Below are 22668 nucleotides of genomic sequence, written 5' to 3'. Positions count from 1 at the left end.
CCTCGGAGAGCTGCTGGAGGCTGGAGGCCTGGTGAGCCCACAGTTCACCTGCATATTACATGTCCCAGCGAAAACCCACACATGAGGAGAACATGCAAACTCCACACAGAAAGACCCCAGCTTGGGGGATTCAAACCACAAATCGTCTTGCAATGAGGCAACAGTGGTACCCATTCACTGAGCTGTCATCACCAATAACTACCTAAAAATAATAAAATCCAATCTAATAGCCTGTTAAAAACAAGTCATCATTTAGCAATTCTAGAGGAGACTTCAAATTGGACAGGAAAAAAAATCGGTATTTAGTAATTAACTGAATTTTTTAATTTTTGCCTGTTTTTATTCTACTTCCTACTTTTTGACTATCCGCTGCTGTAAAAGTAAACCTAAAAAAAAGAGACAGTTATCTGACCTTATCTAAGTTATTAATATGTAAATCTCTGTTCTTTAATTTACTCAAGTAAACTGTATATATTTTACACATTAATTGAATAAGAGGCTTCTTGCAATTAAGATAAAGGACATGCATGAAGCTGGAAACGAGCACATGGCTGTATAGTGCATAATTGAGCTGGGGGGGGGGGGGGGGGGGGGGGGAGAGCAGTCAGCGAGTTCCCCTCATATCAGATATGTAGTGAAAATTAGAGCATCCCCCCCCGCCCTTCCTGCACAACCAGCAGAGTAAACCCAGTGCCAGCGAGGAGATGCGCGACAGACCCATGAGCAGGACGCGCTGAGCAGGAGGAAACGTGAAGCCCGCAGATGAATCCTCGCTGATGAACTGTATTACTGTAAGGTAACACGTGAGCCGTGTTTTACATGCTGTCCGCACGGAAAAAGGATTATTTGGCTCCAGCGAATCCAGACACGAGGAGAGGCTGACCTGAACAGAACCACTGGGCACAGATTGCGCGTCTCAAGTTTGATCTGCGCGAAGGGGAGTCGCTCTCCTGCCACTGTGGACTAATGATGGCGCTAATGGTTCACCTGAGAACGGTCGATCACCTGCGGGGAAAAGGGGACCGGGTCGCCAAAGTTACGTTCAGAGGTAGGACATCACACTGAAGCCCTGATTTGAATCATGTGACGGCAGGATGAGGGGAGATCATCAGCGGACCTGGCTGCGTAAAAAGTTCGGGGGAACCCCTCTTCAATCCCCGGAGACGCGTTTAAAGCTGCGTTTACTTTTTTACTCATAAAGCGATAAGGGCAAGAGGCCAAAATGTTACAGTGGACAATAAGCTGATAGCAATGATTATTGAAGAGTACGTTAGAGGTAGGGATTTGTGTGTGTGTGTGTGTGTGTGTGTGTGTGTGTGTGTGTGTGTGTGTGGAGGGTGTGTGTGTGTGTGTGTATTTTCTTTGTTACACCCTAAGGGTAACTGCCCGTCCGTTACTTCTTTAGCGTTGTACAGATCCTACAGGGTCATCATTAGAACTCCTGTCCTGCTCCTCAGAGGAAACAGGAATCACCGTGGGACTGCAGGGACCAGTTGAAACGAATGCAGAACATTCATTCATTGACAGCCTTTATTTCATTGTGTGTGTGTATGTGTGTGTGTGTGTGTGTGTGTGTGTGTGTGTGTGAGAGAGAGAAAGAGAGAGAGAGAGAGAGAGAGAGAGAGAGAGAGAGAGAGAGAGAGGAAGGGAGGTGTGTGTGTTTCAGCACCTTGGAGAGCGATGACAGGTGCTTCATCCCGACTGATCTCGGATCAGACTCCTGTTCTCAGACAGCAGCATTATGTAGGATGTTACAAGACCACTATCACCTCCCCCCCTTCTTCCTCTGCTCTACGGGTGTGAGTGTCTAAGAGCTCTCTGGGTAAACGATGGCTTTCACTGGTGTGCTCTGTGCTGCAGTGATCTCACCAGGGTCTTGATCTTACAAGAAGCAAGTCGAGGATTCCACCGTCTCCCCACGGTCCGACTGTCAGGAGCCTCGCTGTAGTTCACCTGCTAATAAATTCAAAAAGCTTCTGTGAGAATTCATGTTCATGCGCGCCCTTTCTTCTTACCCCAATGTCTGCACTGCACAATCCAGATTCAGTTTCTGCACAGTTTAACACACAAGTGCATTTCCCTGGTGTGCACTCATGCCATGTTCATTCGATTTTCTTTCAAAAAGAAAAGACAGTAGCGTTAATTAGATTTCAGAAAAACCAAAGAAGAACATTTGCCAAGATGTAGTTATGAGAGAAATTGTGAAGGAATTAAGTTTCTTCTGGAGATTGTCGATGTCTTAAGCTAAAGTATTTTTTTTAATTAGTATCAGCGAGACGAGGCTGGCGAGCCGTAAAGAAAGTTAACAGTTGTATTGCCATCATCGAATCGGAACTTTTATAATCCCCCCACGTCGCAGTGGTCACATACCATTAGTCTTCACTTTGCTCTTTTACAGAGAGATTCTGCACCTTCCTCATGTTGTTGCCTATTTGGCTTCCTAACTCATCCTTGGATCCCATGCACTGCAATAGAGAAAATTAGTTTCAGTATTATAACATAAACTGTTGTGGATTTAGATGATGATCTGACTTTAATCCATGTGCTGTCATCCTGGGTTACAGGGGCCTAAAAATAACACAATGCATACTGCGGGGAAAATGTAGAAATCAAGGAAATGGACTTAAATTATATAAAAAATGCCAAACTACTAATTACCATAAAAGATCTGTTAACATATTTTAGATGCAGTTTAAAAACCTAACGAAGACCTATTGTCACAGTAAAGGATTCATATTTCTGTTAATAATGACAATACTAAACAAACACAGCACCTCCAGACAGGGCCTCACATTTAGACAGCACACAACCATTGTTTGTTTATTCAGGCATCAGCTGCAGAGACACCAACCTCAGTGTTAATGGTTCCTCATTAACCGGGTCACAGGATCTGAAGGGGATCACACAATCTGCTGTAACACCGGCCACTCGGGGGACAGGGGGCTGTGAACCAGGCATCGATCATCCCTCTTAAATTATTAATATGGGGAAGTTGTAAGCAAGCCGCGGCTAATAGCTGCTAATTCACACATCCAGCAGGGAGGGAGGAACATTAAGATTCACGTGGAGTAAGTAAATACAACATTTACTGTGTGTGTTTGTGTGAAGTTTTTTAACTGCTACGTTCACCCTGTTAGCTTGATGATGCTAGGCTAGTAGCAGGTGGAGCTAATCATCCACATTCTCACAAAGCTTCACAGATAATTTACCATATTAGCAAAAAAAACACTTACCGGGGTTCCTTACATCCAATACTGGATAAAAAAACGATATTTAACCTTATTCCCTAATTGCACCTCCCTGTCATTTCCAGCAGTTGGTGTTGTAGTGTTTTATGTTACCTTTCATAGTTTGTTACCCTCAAAGGAATCACAGCAAGGTTTTCATCGTTCAACTTATTTGTTTGTTTAGTTGTTCACATTTTCCCATACATACTTTATCACAAGTTTGATTTAAAAAAGTAAAGCATTGATAAGTTTAATTTAGTCAGAGTTGGGGGGGGTTACAAACTGTGTAGCACCCGTGTAGAAATACACCCACAGCAATGGAGCGTGCGTTTAATCTCTTCCAGGGTTTAACATGGTCAGTTAATGGAGATGATATTTCCCTGTAGGTCACCATCACTATGAGCCTCCACCTTCACACAGTCATGTAATACGCCCTCTTTGAATTTAACCTTGTTGTAGAGATTTTGATCCATTTCCTTGTGTTCTTGTTTCCTCCAGTTGTTTCCCTCCCTCAGGCCAAACCACATTTCATGAAGTTTTTTCGTTGTCTGGAAAGTAACAGCTTCTTTTTCTTGTCTTCCAGACTCCAAACTTTAATGTGTAGGTTACCTCCAATAAAACAATATTATCAAAGTGCTTCTTTAGTTACTGGAGATTTTAAGTAAGGTTAAATACAAAAAAAGAGACCACTTTTTCCGAGTGCTTAGATGTAAAGTGTGCGTTTTGTTTTGATATTTGTGTCTCGTTAGATAACAGCTATAACAGAGAGTAACAGGAAAGGTGGGCGTATGAGGACATTTGAACTGCGATTAACCCTATCGTATATCGATTTACCGGAACGCCCACTTTACTACATAAATGAAAATATATAATTTTCCATGTAAGTGGTTGGAGTAGAGTGATGACCTAATCCAGATCCATGATGGATCCTCTTGCATCTGATGCATGAGAGAAACTTAATTTTGTTTTTCTTTCCACATCCTTTTCTATTCCTTTACATATTTTTTCCATTTTTTCTCATTTAGTATTCAATATATGTCATAATAATTTTAAATAGATTGTTAGGAAGGTCCTCTATTCACTGTAGTTCATCAGTTTTTGTGATCCCTGCAGTGAGTGGAGCTTCCTGAGTGCTTTCAGCTTAAATAACTTCCTGTCTGAAGAGGAAGAGGTCTGCCAGGAAGCCCCCCCCCCCCATCCTCCCACCACCAGCACCACCTCCACTGCCACCACTGGCATGTCAAATCTAAAATGACCTGTAGAAGGACGGGTGGGAGATGTTATTTAAGACTGACTCCGTATGTTATTATGTTTGACAGGAAATGAGACATAACGGTGTCTAACGTTGCTCGTAATCCAAAATCAAACGATTAATGTCAAAGCCATAAATCAGTGCGTTGACTGCGTTCCAGATGTAATATAAAGAAAAAGCAATAAAGGCAGAAGTTTTTGCCCCCTCAACCCAGTTGGTTATTATCTGATACTGGAGAAGCTGGATAACGCAGGTCATGTTCAAATGTGAGGAGTCAGAACATTGATTACATGACAAGTCTTTGATGAATCCTCGCTGTCATCTGTAGCTCTCTCCAGCTCCTGGTGTTCAAAGGCGGCTGTGGCCTGCGGGATTTAATCAGTCACACTGTATGTTAGAATTAAATGAGAAATTAAGGGATAATTTCCACTTTGGTGCCTGTGTCAGAATCACTTTTTAAGATATTCAACTGCAGCTGGCCAGATTAGCCATCCCTCTCTCTGCCACTTATCAGCCCTCTTCACTCTCTTGACATCCACACTGCTGGACAGTTTGTTGGTTATCTTTTAAACTCTGTATCCCACATTTTTTTTGTTTTAGCGGGAAATAGAGCTTTTCACAATCTATTGTATTCTGCAGACATATTTTTTTAATTTTCTCCCCTTTCCCGAGGTGCTTTTGTCTCTGTTCTTGTGCTGGAACACACATTGACTGTGGCGTTCACTTAAATCGTGGTATGGAAGAGCCATAACGAGGCAGAAAGAGTGACTCTGATTATCGCCTGAACATTAATGCAGATTAAAATAATGCAATCCACCCTTATGCTTCTTCCTAGCTCCGGGTAAGGCTGGAGAAAAGCTGCGGAAGGCCACTCTGTGTTAGTTTGAGTCCTTTGTAGTGTTCAAGGTTTTCTTCTCCTTTCATCTTTTCCTTTGAATCCTTTAGTTTCTTCCACCACAGGTTGGTTCTTTCTCTTCGCGCTCTTTCACTTTGGTCCTCACTGATTCCAGCAAGGACAAAAGCTAACCTGATTAGCAGGATGATGTTGTTTTACTTTGGCGTGGAGCATCTTACATAAGCTTCACATGATCTACTTTCTGAGCCCACATCTCTTGTTAGATGAAAACACTGCTTTGACGGCGATGCCTCTGTTTTGAATAATGTAGGAGGAACTTTTCACTCCCTCCCTCTCCGACATTTAAGTGGTGCTTATTTAAAAATGAATATTCCAAAGGATGTGGGTTTTATACTGTTGCAGAGGGTGGGACAGAGATTACAACCTAGAGTCACAATAGGCACAATTGTAAGAAGAGAATTAAACTGATTCGGTTGCACGAAGCTTTACGTATTTTCAGTAAAGCCCGAACCGATATGGATTTTTGGGGGCTGATGCCGATTGCAATATTAGGGAGTAAAATATTTCCCTGAACAGATTTATTGATAGTTTATGTATAATTTACAGACCAGCCAATATATTGTTATGGCTCAGATTTTCAGTTTTAACCTTTGTGTGTTTGTGTGCCTTTTTCTTTATTTGCTATGTCAATGAGAGATAACATTCAGCACAGCTACTAATTAAAATATGAATAATAATAGCCAGGCACAAGCTATTTATTCCCATTCAAACACATTACATCCCAACTGACAGCGGCTGCAATTAACTCTGTATGGCTCTGTGTTTGTGTGTGTATTTAATGTGTGTATGTACTATATGTGTGTGTGTGTAAACGATAGTCCGTAACACATCAGCTGTCCACATGCATACAAACAGACATTAACACCCACACGAAGCCTCGCCGCAGATACACAAGGCAAATACACAAAGCAGTATGGCACCATTCATGAGCATCACAAAGCCACCAGGTGAGGACAGGCTGCAGCACACGAGTGCTCAGGTTACTGGGCAGTGAATGGCGCTGTGTATAACCTTGAATACACACTGCACACACACATGATTTTATTTCGCAGATGTCAAAAGAGATAATCGGGAATAAGTCCAGTTTCTTTTCTGTTTCTTTGACTCTGCTGAAGTCTCCTCTCTCCGTTTGTTGCTCGGTTTCTGCTCCGTCGCGTTGTGAGTCATATCGTAGCCATTTACTGTAACTGTGTGCATTTCTTCTCTGTCTCCTGTGGCTCCACACAGCCGCTCGCGTTTGTGTGTCTCCCAGGTGTTTAAGTCATTAATCTGTCGATCCACTTGGCTCTATGTGACAAATGTACTCAACATAAGTTTCATTTTAAGCTTTGTCTCTCAGAGAATTGACACAAAGGTCCGACGTTCACAATCCTAACTTTTTACTATGTTTTAAAGATTTCATTTCAATAGAAAACACAAGTGTTCAAAGGAGACAAGAACAGAAACAATCAAATATGAAATAAAAAATGATTGATATTATGTCCCTCCAAAGTTTTTTTATGTGAAAATTTACCCTGATTATTATTAAAGTCTCCATATTGGTCAAATAAATGTACTAAAGTAAAAAGTGGGGGAATAAACAACACAACAATTATAAAATCAAGTTAAGAAAATTGTAATTGAGTACTGCACTTAAGTAAATGTACGGCACTTTGTTACTTTCTCCAAATGGGTGTTGTCTCATGCTACATGTTCACCCTGTAAACTTGAAATCACAATCATCACAACACCATCATTGAACCATTTAACTGTTTTTAACCTCCTGTTACTCTAGGTCTGCCCTTCTACAGTCGCGTGGCAGAGAACTGTGAGGAGGTGGCCCACTTCAATGAGGTTAGTATCTTTATTTCCTGTCCTTCACCAACCCAACCGGATAATGACCAATCACAAATGATCTCTTAACTCGATAGAAGCGACAACATTCCCGGCCTAGCTGCAATTTACTGGCACTGATTCGACAGGCTGCAGGTTTTGTTCGTGAGCGGAGGCAGAAAGTTAGTTATTACTGGACGTGCTGTAGATATCAAAGTCATGTTTTGACTTTGATCATACAGTAATAGCGCACTTACATGTGATCACATATTGAAACATACAGAAGACGATTTAATTTAAGAGATTCTGAGATGAGTGATCTAGATTTAAAATATGCATTCACTCACGTTCAAATCCTCTGTAGGAGCACATTGAGAAACCCCATGAAGAGAATAACTCAGCCTGATTGTAAGACCACAGTGCTGACCGGCCCAACTCTCTCACCTTATCTCCTCATTACTTCTCTTATCCAAATCCTGTGCTTCTTGCCTGCAAGTGCCTGATGTCCTGCCAAGTGTCTCCTAATGGCTCTCTGCAGTTCACTGAGGTCCTATCAGGGTGTGAGAGGCGAGGCGGAGGTAGTCACCCGTGCATGACCCTGAACACTTGCTCTGGGCGTAAATAAACGAGACACTCTACTACTGCTGCAGTGAGAACGAGCTGAGTCCTCATTCATAACTGTAGCCTAAGTGCAAAACGTGGCCTGCAATGGATGTGTAGAGAAGGATTTATAATTCAAATATGTACCTGCACGGAAATCCTGACCTTATTTCTATGAACACTTTCGAGAGAAGGGTGATGCAGGTGAGGAAAATAAACCTCTGCCTCGCCTCTCAGACCCTGATAGGACACCAGTGAACAGATGTGAGCCAATAGGAGGCACTTGGCCGAATAATAGTCATTTGCAAGTGACCATTATATGAAAAGTATGAGGAGATGAAACGTGCTTTATGACACTATTAAGCATGTATAATATACTGTATTTGGATAAAAATATAATATACCAGGGTTAGGGTTAGGGTTAATCCAAGCTATAGAATAGAATAGCCTATCTTTGGATTTAGTCAATATGTGGAGTTAGAAACTTTGACGTCCTCATTCATCAAGTACAATGATAGTTTATATATAGTTTTTGTCTGTAGAGCCTGCTGCAGTGAACACGATTGTGCTGTCGGCTGGAGACTCCCCAGTGGCTGCCTCACACTCTTGTTGGATGAGGTGAATGGAGAAGGGAATCTTCAGCACCTGCATGTGGATCGTGCCCATGAGCAAAGTGCAGAAACCTTGATTTAGCCTTTGAGACCGAAAAATGTATTAGTTCTTAGTTGTTGCGATGATTAATCACAGTCGGTCTGCAGCCGCATTTCAGTGCGTCAGTATTCAGGAGGTGCTCTTTATTGACCATTTACAGTTGAGCTTGTACAGGGCAGGATACGTGTCTGATTTCAAGGTAAACAGTGATTTATGAAGGGAACATTGTCTATAGGAGTGTGCGTGTGTGTGCACATTTTTTTTTTTTTTTTAATCTGATTATTTTTCTGTGCAGGCCGTTGTGTATGTGTGTACAGTTTTCATATATGGATTTATGCATTGTTTTATAAATCAGGCCCCTGGTCCCCTCAATAGCTCTTCTGCACCAGAGCTCATTTTAACTTGAAAAAGAAAGTTTTGTGCATATTGAACTCTTTAGCATTTCAATTTAATTGAATATTCTGAGCCACAGCACAGACCTGAGTATTCTTTTCTAAACCTGAAAGGAATGCGGTCGAGCCGCTGGCTGGTCAGACTCTTTTCACTGTGGCTTGCAGCAAGAGGCTGGGAAATGTTCCCAATGGGATTCCAGCAGGCTCCTGTCACACTGAGAAACCAGCATTATGTTGGATTCAAAGGCAAAGAGTCGTCTGAGGGAACAGAGAGAGGGGAGGAACAAGACAGAGATGAGGGCTGAGGGATCAAGAGAGAGGTGCCACAAGAAATCCTCACAGGGCGGAAGCAAAAGAAAGAGAACAGAGGTAGAGGAGAATGAAATGAAATGAGGAAAAAACAAAAGAGAAAGCGCCTCAAACACACGTTACCTTCCTCGGGGGAAGTTTTCTTTTTGTTCTTTTAGCAGCTTGCTTTTTTGCAGGGAAAACATTTTTCCCTTTGATGGATTCACGGGCAGAGAGCTGCTTCCTTTACTGATAACAAGGGCTTTTGTTTTCAGTCTAATCAGTCTAAATGACGGTACACTATAGCCCCCCCAATACACACACGCACACACACACACACACACACACACACACACACACACACTTGCATGCTCACTTGAGTTTGGTGGAATGTAAGACAGAAAAGTCGACAAAAGGGATACATTTGTCACAAATATTTACAATGGTGGATCATATTATCCCTGCGGCCCGGCTACAGTAACTGGTAAAGAAGTGAGTTGTGGGCACTGATGTGTGATCTCCTCCGACAGCCTCACCCGATGCTCCTGTAGTGCCGGGGAGGTCATTAGCATCACTCAGCCTCAATAAACTGTCCGGGCTTCCCCCGGGACGACTTGTGCTTCCACTTGTCCCTCAGTCCGTGTGTGGGTGTGCTGCTTTCAGCCGTTGCCAAAGCGTACATGCATGCCCTGTTTTCCTAGCCGCTCCCCCCACCACCCCATACACTGGAGCAATTCCTCATCACATCCTCCTCATCTGACAGCTTCATCCTCAGCCCTGGAACTTCTGCACGGCTCAGTAAGCGCGGTCTAGCCCCTGGATTCGAGCGCCATTAGCATAGAGTTGTGTGTCTTGTTGCTTTATGCATGGACTGGCAGGACGCCTTTGAACTAGTCTGCGGATAGACTGGATGGAGAATCTGTATTCATTATTCATCCCGTGGTGCGACTTGGCTTTTAGCTGCAGTACACCAGGGCTTCCCCCTCACTAGTTAGACACAACTGGAGCAAAGAGCAGGAAGCTCTGTGGCCACAGGGTTCACTGAGTAAGGGCCTGCGGATATGGCAATGATACATGTTTGTGTGTCCACATCAAAATGTGTGGTTAGCAGAGTTAGATTGTGAATGTGTGATTGTTTGCTTTACAAAACAGGGTATCAAGAGATTTGAACTATGCAGCACGAGGCAAAGGGAATTACTATTCAAACATAATGAGCACAGGAATATTCCTTCTCCAGCTGCTACAGGGGGGAGTCGTGTGATTATGCAACACTCTGGAGGTCCCATAACTTTTTCATGTCGTTGTGTACACACTGCGATGGTGCGACAAATGGTGGCAGTGTTATGTTTAATGGATGAATGCTGCCCCAAGACATTCCAGACACTGTATATCGTGCTCCGATTGCTTTAAGCTTTTCTTTCCACTAGGACTTGAAACAAACAGCTACTTTATTCCTGATATCTCTTTATATTATTATAGTTTTACGATTTAATTTAATAATTTCATGTTGTGGTACATATTATATCATTTTATGAAGATGTTTATAGCTGTGTGGAGCGCCATAAAGTCTATCTTGTCCCGCAGGGTTGCGGTATGTGCATGTTTTTTTATTAGCTAATTATGATAACATGACTGCTATGGACTGATCTCATGCTAACACTGGCAGCTTGCACGCTGCAGATTTGGTGAAATGCATCCCTGATTAGTTTTAGTAGTCATGTAGCGGATTCTATGAGTCCTCCATACAATTTTAGAATATAGGACAAGATGCTCAATGTCCCTTGTGCCTTTTAAGGTCCTCTGAACAATTTAAGTTACCATCTACCAGTAGTGACATGTCTTCAGTTGTGTAGATAATCTGTGCGTGCTCTCCCTGAATCAGATTTGTTTTCTAAAAAGATGCAACAAAAAACCTTCCACTGTTTGAATGTGTCACACCTGAGTTCAGTGATCTGGCTTTTTGTTGTGTATTGATAATCTCTGAGCGCAACACTCTCCTCTGTCAGTTCTGTTAACTCACATGATGTTCTTTGTGTTTCCGTAAGCCATATTTAATATTTTCATTAACTCCACCTACACCTGTCTTTGCTTCCTTGGCTGTAATGGGTCCAATATTTATGAACCTATACCATATAGCCTGGAGTTTACATCCTCATCCTGTCTGTGGTTTGGGAAACCAAAGCCTGAAATCACTGAACTTTTCTGTCCATGACCTTAACCAAGTGCTGTTAGTAAGTAAACAAGCAGTTGTTGTTATACTGCAAAACTGAAAACAATCATTAAATACATCACCAGTGAACATTTCAATGACACCTTCAGTATCATAGTTTTAGCTGCTTGTTAAATATGCTAGTGTCCATGCAGGGTTTCTTCCACAGAACTTCCCAGAATTCCTCAGTAATCAGATATGGGAAGTTCGTGTGCTTGAATAAAGGCGTATCTGTTTAAATGTGCGTCTCAGCCAGTAGCTGGATTCCTGTAATCCACCTGAGAATAAAAGACTTGTATTGCATCATAGGCTGATCAGCTTCTGGAGGTTATATTTCAGCCACTACTTCACTGATCACCTGACAAGCAGTAGGTAGAAGAGGACCAGCGGGCGCCTCAGGACTCAAACATGGTGCTGGTGCTTAAAACTTTATGAACTTCACCAGTTGTTAAGTCTCAGTGCTGCTCCAGGGAGGTGCTTTACCCTTTCTGAGCACACTGAATAAAAGATGATCAGAGCAGTTTGTTCTTCTCTTCGAGTCGGAGGGACACAGAGAGCAAAAACTTGGGCAAACAGGAATTACAGTATCCAAACTTACTGGATAGAATCTAAGATTGTGGCCTTTGATTTCCGTGCTGTTTACAGATTCATCGTGTGGATTTAGAAAAAAACACAGTGGATTTGTACAAGCATGCTTAAGCACAACAAAAATATCCTGTTGTACTTTTTAAACTTTGAAATTGAGAGCTCGTAGGAAAATAACATAGATAAGTTCCCATTTCTCCTTGGCTGTGTCTGTGTGCCCATGTGCATCAGCTTGTATCTCCTCTGCTTTACTGCACCCCCCTCAGGAGTGACAAGATGCCTCAGTGAACACAAGAAATTGAAAAAATCTATGCCCCAAAAAAAGAATAGGGCACTAGAAATAGGACAGTTGAGAAATAATACATTAATTTAGCTACACTTTCTACATCTGAGCGTTTTCAAATTCCCAGCTACGCCTGAATGAATTTCTGTCTCAGAGCTTCCAACCTAGAAACTAGCAAGGATAAAACCAAATAGAGAAAAGAGAATGGTCCCTATAGATGGGACCAGTGGATGTTTGATTTGCATATAATTGCATGATTCCAGAGAGCAGCAGGTGAAATACGTTTAGCTGTTGTCTTTCGGGTAAACTATCCTGTGGAGCTTTGATAGGAATGCAGTGCTGTTAACTATTTGGAGCTACAGTACATTTCCAGCTTTCTGTTGCAGCAGCTCTGCTCTAACCATCACCGTACATTTTAGTAGTTTTTATTTTAACGCTACAAATGTATTTTTAATTAAAAACAATTCATTTCAACTCAGGGCTATTGTTTCACCTCCTGAAGCACAACATATTTGGATAAATAGCCACCAGGTTAACAGAAGCTTGAGTCTAATACGGGGAAGAAACAAGAAGAAGAAAGTGCCGAAGAATCTCAGCAGGTTTTTAATTGAAGGGTGAGGCCCCTAAACCTGATCAGCATGTTGTTCATTATCTCTGCACCATCTGGACTTCCACAGAAGGACCTGGGGAGCTAATTGCCGTTTTCGTAGAGTCCAGCTTGTAACAAAATGACGTTTGTTTGAATTGAGTGGATAAAGATTGTCCTCCCTGCACTATACCACTCAAGTTCAAGAGAAATGGCCGCTCGTCCTACAAATTCAATTACCCACTTTGGTGTAACAGACTTTTGGAGAATCGTAATTTTGTAATCGTAATCACTGTTAACAATAGTTGTTTGTAATGGCATTAATGCAGCAATAATACCTGTCACAGCAAGTTTGTAGCACGCAAAGTATTGTGAAATATTCTGATTGGATTCGTGCCGCTGTGTCGACATCCGTGACATTTAATCTGACACTGAACCTAAATCAGATTGAGGTGAATGGGGAAACCGGAGAGAGAGTGTCATATGAGAAACAGAGCGGGGGAGGAAAATAGGGATTGACGGTCAAATAGGAAAAATTGTATTGAGGCTTGGTCAGTAGTGGTGGTGGTGGTGTGTGTGTGTGTGTGGGGGGGGGGGGGGGGTATTCGTTGGCAGCATTGTCAGCAAATTTGACAAGATTGAGTTTCTTCTCCAGAGACGCCGTTTCATCTCGACCGGCTGATGACACGTTCAGTTTCAAAATGAGGTGATCTTTGACCTGATCACGTGATTTCAATTAATCTCAAAGGGAACACGAATGCCTGCAGGATTTCACAGCAGTCCATCCTATGTATTGCTAAGAAATCTAACACCTAATACAGCTAAAGTCACATGGTCACAGGATCACCGAAGTCATTAGCATTATCTACCCTCTGGGGACCATGAATGTCTGGATACAACTGTGCAATTTCAGCAACGTATTTGATCAATTTACAGATTCAAATGGTCCCTTGAGGTACAAACTGGGATTAGACTGGAACAACATGGTTTTATGTTGAATACTGTAGATTCAAGGATGATTATGAATTACAAAGTGATCTAAAGGAAGGCATAACGCAGACAGCATATGATATTCAAAAGGACAGCTTGTGCTCAGCATAAGTGTGCATGCAAACGTTAGGCCATGGAGTGGTGATAGATATTAAAACACAGTGTATAGATGTTCAGATTCGCCTAAAGGTTCCTCCTCAAGCTTCAGAGGTATGGCGAGAACTGTAATGTAAAATAAGATGTGGAAGCGAATCACAATGACATGACAGTTGCGTAACTTGAAAGACATTCATAGCAAGACATTCTTTCTTTTAAAGAAACACATTGATAAAAAGTAAAGTCTGGTAACTGTACGTAGGCGAGTCAAGTTCCATCATTAAATAATTTAGCGTTGAGGGGGTGGAGTGCCTCTTGTGTTGCAAATGACAGAAAAAACTCCTTTTATACAGTCTTGAATATGTGGAGTTGACTGGCAGAGCCTGCTACTGGAAAGGTTGCTCCTGCTGCCTCTCTTTCTCCGGTCTACCCATCTCTCTTTAATCTGTGCAGAATGCATCTCAACCTCCAGAGTCCAGAGGTGCAAAGGGCTGCAGAGTCACAAGATCACAGAAAGCCTGGAAACTCACAGCACACAGGACTTACTTCAAATATAGGATAGGTTGCTCACAAGCCTTGGAACATATTCTTCATAATTAACGATAGAAGTGATTTCATCCTCTGTGTCCATGGCAACAGTTATGAGATATGAAAAAAGGGAGCGCGGGGGGGGGGGGGGGGGGGGTGATGGTTAGGGGGGGAGGGATGAGGGCTGACCGGTCATGCATCTGCTCACCACAATGCTACAGCGTGGGATCACAGCAGTAAGAGCTGCTTTTGAGTCGAGCATTTAGCCCGTCTGATTGGCCGCCGTGGCCTCAGAGCTTCAGGTCAGCAGGATTATACCTGTCACTTTTAATGAGAGGCCTCACTCCGCCAATTAGGCTGTGTATCATCCAGTACAGAGGGTTATCAGGGGGATCTGGAAGTAATAATGGGTCTTCTTCAGATAAGCTCAGAAATAGAGAGGAGGATATAAAAAAAGGACCAGCAGTGTTATCTGCAGCAGTGATTGCCTTTCAGATTGCCTTCACACACTCTGTGATACAGTTTCATAAACAGAGTTAGACTTAATGTTGGAGAGGGCACATTGCAGAAGTTTTACATCAGTCCATGTTCTAAGCTCAGTGGCGGCTCGACATCTTCAAGCCCGAGCTGCACAGTACAGAAGAGAAAAGGAACATGGCGTGACTTCAGAGGGAAGAAACAACAGCGACATTCACTGAAGGGCTGAAAAACTGTGTTAAGTGTCAAAATAAGCAGAGCTGAGTTTGCTCTTAGCAGGCAAACAGCATGACAACATAATTTTTTTAATGCAAAGGCTTTGAGTTAAACCCCCGCACTGTCAGTTGATATCTTTTGACACGCAAAGGTCATGTGTCTCTGACTGTGGAGCGAACTTTGTGATTAGACTCCTGAAGAATTATCACAGCTACAAACTGCTGCTTCGTACTGTAGTGTGAGCAAAACGTGAGCAATCCACTCTGTGCGCCACATTGTCAATTATATAATTAAAGGCAAAGCAACAAACAGATCCAACTCTTAAATGACTTCATAATTGATTTAAAACGTTTTGGGGAATTTATACCTGCCCCCCCCTGGTGAATACACACCCAGTAAAGTTTATATACAAGAAACCTGTCCATCACATGCGCGATGACCTTTGTGATGAAAAGTGTATTTCATCTGTTGTTTAAAGGTCATAGCAGAGTCTAGAAAATGGTCAACCACCTCTGGGTTTTTCATTCTATTGGCAGCTCAGTTCATCTCAACAGAAAAAAAAGTTATTATCATTCGTCACGAGCAGCCTCGGAGCCTCCTGGAAAATATATCTGTCCGTCCATGATGCTCAACTGACAGGAAATATAGTCATCCCATAAAGGTTCTTATTAAGGTCAACATGAAAGCACCACAAACACAATGAATCCCAGTAAATGTGCGTGCGTCTGTTCAGCAAGCCGACAAAGCATCGCTCTGTGCATCTGAGTAAAATGTTAACGTTGTGCTGCTCAGAGACGACAGATTAAAAATACATACTTGGTTAAATTACAGTCATCACCTCATTGTGTAATCTATCTTTTATGTCTGTACCTGAAATAAATAAACAGCTGAGTAAAAGAAAATTGGGGATGAGTGAGCAGGCAAACTATCAAAATGAAAAGAAAAGTCAACCTGTTCTGTGCAAATTTGCAGCCTAATGTTGCATCACCCCATCTGAAAATGCTTTCTGCTGAGAAATATGGCTCCTTTTTTAAAATGCAGTGGTCGATAATGCAATCTTATCAAATCTTTGTACCTATTAAAGGTTTTGCAGCTCATGCACACAACACCTTTTCCACCTGAATGGATTTTCTGCTCTCGTTTTATTTTCGGCCCTGTGTGGGAATTTTTAACCACTGTAATACTCGTGTGTCCGTCCTGCTGGCTGAGAACGTGTGAGGGGAAATTACCCGCTCACTCCTTCATGTTTGGTATTCCTGTTTGTGTGTAACACTAGAGATAAGAAGTCTGGACATAAAAGCTGAGAATGAAGCTTAACAAAGCCCTGAGACATAAAGGGATTAACATGGCTACTAGTAGAAGTTATAATTAAGTATTAAAGTGTGTGTAGAAAAGAGAAACGAGGACACACTGCAGTGGTTTCATTACTCTGGGGAAGTCGATGCGGTCGCCCAGCGTCCCTGGTGTTAGATCAACAAAACATAATCACGTTTGCCGTTTGGGGTCTTTACCCATTAAGCTCCAGTGTATGTCATTCACTTGCTTGTGTTTATATTAGCCGTAATTTCCTCCTTTAGCCGTTTGTGTGCGCCGACATCCGCGGAACATTAATGCCACGCTGGGGCCTTTCCTCTCTCTCGGCTCCTCAAACTCACTGGAGGACATTAAGTCCTAAATGAGAAGCGGAGCTGCTGTCGGAGACATAATCTCAGACACCAAAGATCACTCTGAGGACGTGTGCATGCTCAATGTTGTGGGAAAAATAGCTAAGAAGGAGGTAGCTGCATTGGTCAGGCCTGGATGAAGATTGGGAATAGAAACCACAGCTTGCAGGGCCTTGGGGCAAAAAGCACAAACTGATAGGTGAATGCAACACACACACACACACACACACACACACACACACACACACACACACACACACACACACACACACACACACGTCCACAGATCTCTGACAGCAGCTCTACCAGTAGCAGGTGGGAACCCCGGGATTCGGTAATGGGAAGGTAGTGATGGATCATTTGCTTGACAGCTGGCAGTATTTTCCAGGAGGAGAGGCCCATGTCAGCAGGGAGTGAATGAGTTTTAAATTACCTGCGCTGCCTCTATCCCTCATGTATCCCCTGCATCTTCATATGGTCATTTAACACTGAGGGGAACATCGCCTAACACATTCATCACAACATTTGCAATGAAATGTTTTTGCTTCTTTACTTCGGTTTTCAGCCTTGTCATAGTTAATCCTCATGAGAGATCTGAATCATAATTTAGTTTCGGATTTTACAAGGAAACTTGTAAATATGATGTGCTGTTATGGTTTTAACACATCTATCGTAACTTAATTTTCTCATAGATATTAACTACATCATGTTTTTTCTGATTTGAATACATCTCAGTCATATTCCTGAGGCAGCCCTTAAAGGCAGAGCTATTAATTTAAATTACATTCATTCATGTTATGAATAATTCTGTCGACCAACGCTAAGTCAGCAGAAACAAACCTAAAGGGAGGTCCTTGCAAACTTGAGTTTTATTTCAACTTTTTAAGAGGGTGAAGAGGGTGGTTTATGCTTGTCTCCATTTAAATGTATAATATTCATATTGGAATAATATACTTTGAATTCAGTTTGGTCTATAAATAATAGCACAAACAACTTGGGATGAATCCAAAGAAACGGTGCAGGCTGATGCTTTAAATCAAATCCTGTTTGCTGTTTAAAAGTAATCAATGTCAATGAAGAGCAAAATGTAAATGAATGATTCATATTTTATATCAGATTTGACCTTTAATTTAGACTGGCAATATGGTTCACATTTTAATATGGACATTTCTATTTGTATTCCCCGTATCAGAAATGCTAATATTTGTTCCTTTCTCCCGATCCTTTATTTCAATTACATTGATATCCTTTTATTTGGCCACATTATTTGTGTGTTTTTTTTTTTTTTTAATCTACTGTACTGTGAATTTCACTCAAGGACGAAATCACTGAAGGTTTACAATTCTGCAATCTATGTTTCACAATTCATTTCTTGAAATCGTTCAAATGTAAAGCCACTTCATAGCTTCAGATCAACAAGTCGGATCCTGTCGTTTGTTACTGAATGTAGATTTAAAAAAGGAAACTTTGAAACTACCTCTTTGATTTAGTTTTTCTAAATTAGAATCGTTTATGACTCTATTGCCTTGTTTGTTGTTATTAGCTGTGTGTTTCATTCTTCATGTCCTTTCTATTCTCACGCCAGTTTTTTAGTTTGATGCATAAAGACAAATCTCAATGAATGATGTAGTGTTATGTGGTAATAATGTCAGCTAAAAATACAAATTCTTATCATTTGAATTTACGTGGTCGCAGCTCATCTACTTAATCTGCAGATTTAATATCTGGAAGTGACTGGAGGGTTCATATAATTTATAGTTGACAGACCCACTATGCACTTAGCATTGTTGGAAGAAAACATGAAAGCACCATACTGTGTGTCTGATGTGCCTGATAAAGTCAATTAGTCATTAGACATCACTGATGTTTTTTTTTGCTGAAAATGAATTGGCAAAAACTAATTAAAACAACGCGTTCATAGTTTTTTGACTTTTCCAGTCAAAGCTACGTGAAATCTATTAATATTTCAGAACTAATTAAAATGAAAATGCCAAAGGAGAGTCTTCCCTCTGAGCTTCTTCCATATTCCACCATTACCATAAAATGTTGCATAGCAAGCTGTTCCTCCTTGTTTCACCCAGTAGCAAATAAGCTGATCCTTATTCTAAGTCAGTGATATTCAGCCTGCAGGTGTTAAGGGTAATAAATAAAAGGCAGTAGGGGGGTAGGGTTGGTTTTGAACTCAGTGGCAAGTCAGGGGAGCAGATGTTTGCTGACAGGAGGACTTGAATCTAGTCCTGGGGTCAGGAATGGGATGATACTCTGTAAATACCCTTATATCCCTTTAAATTGAGAATTAGAGAGTCAGGACATATTGGCTCAGTGCATATTAGTTTGGAGCAAAGGCCTCACATGTTAGAAGTGTAGCGGTAGCTCCAATTCTCCCCTGTGAGGATTGATTTCTGTTGTGCTGTGTGCAGGGACTGTGGCTAATGTTAAGCCCGCTGTAGGTGGTCATGGTGAATATCACTGAGCTCCAGGCTGAGTTATCTGTTAAACCACAAATTCTCGAAATACAGAAAGCGTGGTGTAAAGTTATGTCTTTGCAGTTGTTTAAAGGTGACAGAGTTCTGAGAGAAGTGTGAATCCTGTGGCTTTTTGCAATGAGTGAGATGCACTGTATTGAGTAATCTACAAAGTGTTTCAAGCAACCTGCATGACCAGATTTATTTTTAACAAACTGATATGAAAGTGGTCAATGTTCACATCTCATCGTCTCTATTCATATTTTTTATTCAACATTAAATATGTTTTGGTTTTAGACATGTTGCTGGACTATAGAAACACGTATGCTCATTAATGTTATAGCTTCCGCCTACTTCCTATATGTTCTTAAGCCTTTCGTCTTTTTCCAGACATTTCGATGGCCCATTGCCAGCAAGCTGGATGGAAACGAGATGCTGGAGATCCAAGTGTACAACTACAGCAAAGTCTTCTCCAACAGGTGAGGCGTCCACCCGTCCCCAGCCCGTGTTCAGACCACATTTAGCACACCAGACAGGATTTCATGGTAAACTGTTTGTGGATTCACTAACCTTCCTGTCACAGCCTCTGACCAATTCAGTCAGAATGACACACAGCATGTGTTTCTTACTGAAAGCAGAATAAGCCTCATATTCCCTGACAGCGTGTTCTAAATCGACTCAATTGTGTGTGTAACAGACTGCAAACCGCAGAGCTACGGTCACCAATGAGTTTCACATCAGGGAGGGGGTGGAGGTAATGTAACAGCTTTAGATCCTCAGTAATGGTGCACATTCATCACTCCACACTCTGCAAGCCATCCCATCATGAAAACACAGCTTGTTGTCGTGGATGAGGCAACTGGGATCTCTTGTTAAACATGTCTCTTGCTTCAATTATCTTCAACGTGTGTGAGAGTGTGATTGTACTGTATGTGTGTTTGATATAATCCTGGCTTGAAAATAATTTACACAATTCACCTAAAATAATGAATATTTAGCTTTTTACCTTTAATAGTGTATATAATGTACTGTTTATAAAGAAGGATGACACGTCTTCACTTCCTCCAATTAAATGAAGCTAAAATAAAGTAGCGAGTCAGTCTTAGCTGTAAGTAATGGCGATTAACCTATTCTTTAATTGCATTAAACAACTAAACCAAACTTATCGGAAAAAATATCACTCAAACTACCTAAAGCAATAGAAACATATATCTGAGAAACATTTATTTGATGTGAACTTTTGACTTTTGAAGTTTGGTGCCGTTCCCCTCCCCTTTTCATGAACGATACTGCAGCCAGCCACCAGGGGGCCACCAAGATGATTTGGCTTCACTTTTGGGGGGGTTGTCATATCATCAATCTTTATATTCAACTCTATGGTTTTTAATGAGGGTGAATTTCACTCATGAGCCATGATCTGTTCTCTTGAGCGATGCTCTGACTCTGCTCTCAAACCTAATCCAGTGATCCTACTACTTCAAAGACATAATTTGTGTCAAGGCATTATATGGAAACTTTCTAGTTAATAAGTTTCCATCGCTTCCTCCTCCACCACTTTCTTGTTATCCTTCATCTCCGTTTCCCCTTGAGGTGCATTCTGCAGCGCAGCTCCTCTGGCTGATGTTTCCAGATCAGAAGAGACATCGGTTGATTGGGCCGGGAATTGTGTCTGTCTCCTGTGTCCGACACAAATCCAATTAGGTCGTCGACATGACCAGACTGAGGACAAATTAAAAATCCCACGCAGTCATTAGAACTTGCTTTGCCTATGTGTGTATGTACGTGGTAATTTATGAGTGCGCAACACTGTCGTCGTATTTTATCCTACACCTTATCAAGTCTGCCTCATGTGTTCGTAGTTGTTGTGTGTGGGTACTGTAGGGGGGGATGCCCCGTTTCTCATCCACTTGCAGTGAGAACTCAGAGCTAACAGTGTGTGGCAGGTGTGCAGGCAGATGTTGTATCAGCTCTACATCTTGGCAGCCTCTGAACTGTCACCGTGATTTATCCGGAGCCACTGTGTGGGAGTGGGAAACAGAAGCAGCATGAGAATTCCTACCAGGGGCAGAAAGTTCAAGAAGAGAAATTCTCAGTTTGATCAACCTGACAATGAGACCGAGCTGGCACTTCTCTTTGTGAACCTTTGCCTTAGATGGAATATTTGCATTCACATTTTGAATCAAGCCTACAAAGCTCGGGTTGGCCTGGTAGTTAACCAGTCATCATAAAATGCATCAATAGGCAAACAGCGACCTATTAATACACGATTTAAACATCTATAAAATATGTTTTTTAATGTGTTATAATATGTTTAATGTTCCAATTTATATCATCTGCGATTAGGAAACTTTTTCATCCACCCGCTGCTTTTTATAAATGTGTATTCTAACGTGTGCAGACACACACCAACTCTTGCATGCATGGACACTCTAACACAATCCAACACACATATAAGTGGTTAAATAATTCAAGGTGAGTCATAGCTGGTGTTGTTCTCACACCTGCTCCATATCTCCACCGGCTGCATCTTTACCAGGGGTAAGTTATCTGCTTCATCACTTTAGGGAGAACACACAGTGAGGTCAGTGTGTCACTCCCTCCAACCACAAGCGCGATCACATTACCACAAATCAAAGAGAAGCAGCGATGCGTGATGGTATCTTGAGCTGCAGCGGTATATACATCATGTTTTATGATTCGTTTTCCTCCGTGGCTTCGAGGTCATTCAGACCTAGTCCTCAGGGGTCAGGGACTCCGGGCGAGGAGGAGGAGGAATAGTACAAACTGTATTATGAATAGTAAGGATGTTGTGTTTTCATCTCAGTCTGCTTGTATAGTTGGTTGGTCATCTGTATTACCCAAAAAACAGATTACCATGAAACTTGGTGGAAGGATGGAACAATGGGGTGGATCCAGGGATTTTTTGTTGTTGTTGTGTTTGAAAGAGAGAAAATAAACACAAGTGCTGATTGTGGCTGCTTGGCAGAGGTTTCTCCCCTGCTAATCAAAGGCCAAACACACACACACATGTTAGCTGTAACATTTCCATTTCACACTGTCCGTCCAGCTGAGTCACCGGCAGCTGAGCTGGATTAATGCGACCTCGACAACAACTCTGTTTGACTTTTATGTTTCCGCCGCGCTCACCTTCTCTCCAGTTCGGCTCTGCCAGCGATTTCATCAGTCACATCTCGATTGTCAAAAGATACCCGGGGCCTCGCAAATAACACAAATTGAAAGGGAAGGGATCTCTGAATAATGGAGCAGATGAAAGTAAATTGTTTGCAGAACTACAATCAATAATGAATGCCACCTTTTGAAGTGCTAAAAAGTGAGCCAGAACATGATAGGCTCTGCTCAGCTCAATTATTCAACACTTGTACACAGGTTACAATGGCTGAAAGGAAATGACCGCCCCTTTGGTTCTCTTG

General features: G+C 41.8%; 1 protein-coding gene across 1 annotated transcript in view; it reads left to right on the top strand.

Moving 5' to 3' along the window:
- The first annotated feature begins 729 nt into the window (after window positions 1-729).
- otofa (otoferlin a) overlaps window positions 730-22668 on the top strand; it is a 63969-nt gene continuing 42030 nt past the window's right edge. The window contains exons 1-3 of the mRNA XM_053445545.1: window positions 730-1048; window positions 7170-7228; window positions 19628-19716. Of these exons, the coding sequence (XP_053301520.1) occupies window positions 967-1048; window positions 7170-7228; window positions 19628-19716 (230 nt within the window). The 5' untranslated portion in view covers window positions 730-966. The remainder of the gene's footprint in view (window positions 1049-7169; window positions 7229-19627; window positions 19717-22668) is intronic.

Source organism: Pleuronectes platessa, chromosome 17 (genome assembly GCF_947347685.1).
Source record: "Pleuronectes platessa chromosome 17, fPlePla1.1, whole genome shotgun sequence".
Lineage (NCBI taxonomy): Eukaryota > Metazoa > Chordata > Actinopteri > Pleuronectiformes > Pleuronectidae > Pleuronectes > Pleuronectes platessa.
Note: the sequence above shows the minus strand (reverse complement) of the source record. Positions and strands in the feature narration are given on the sequence as shown.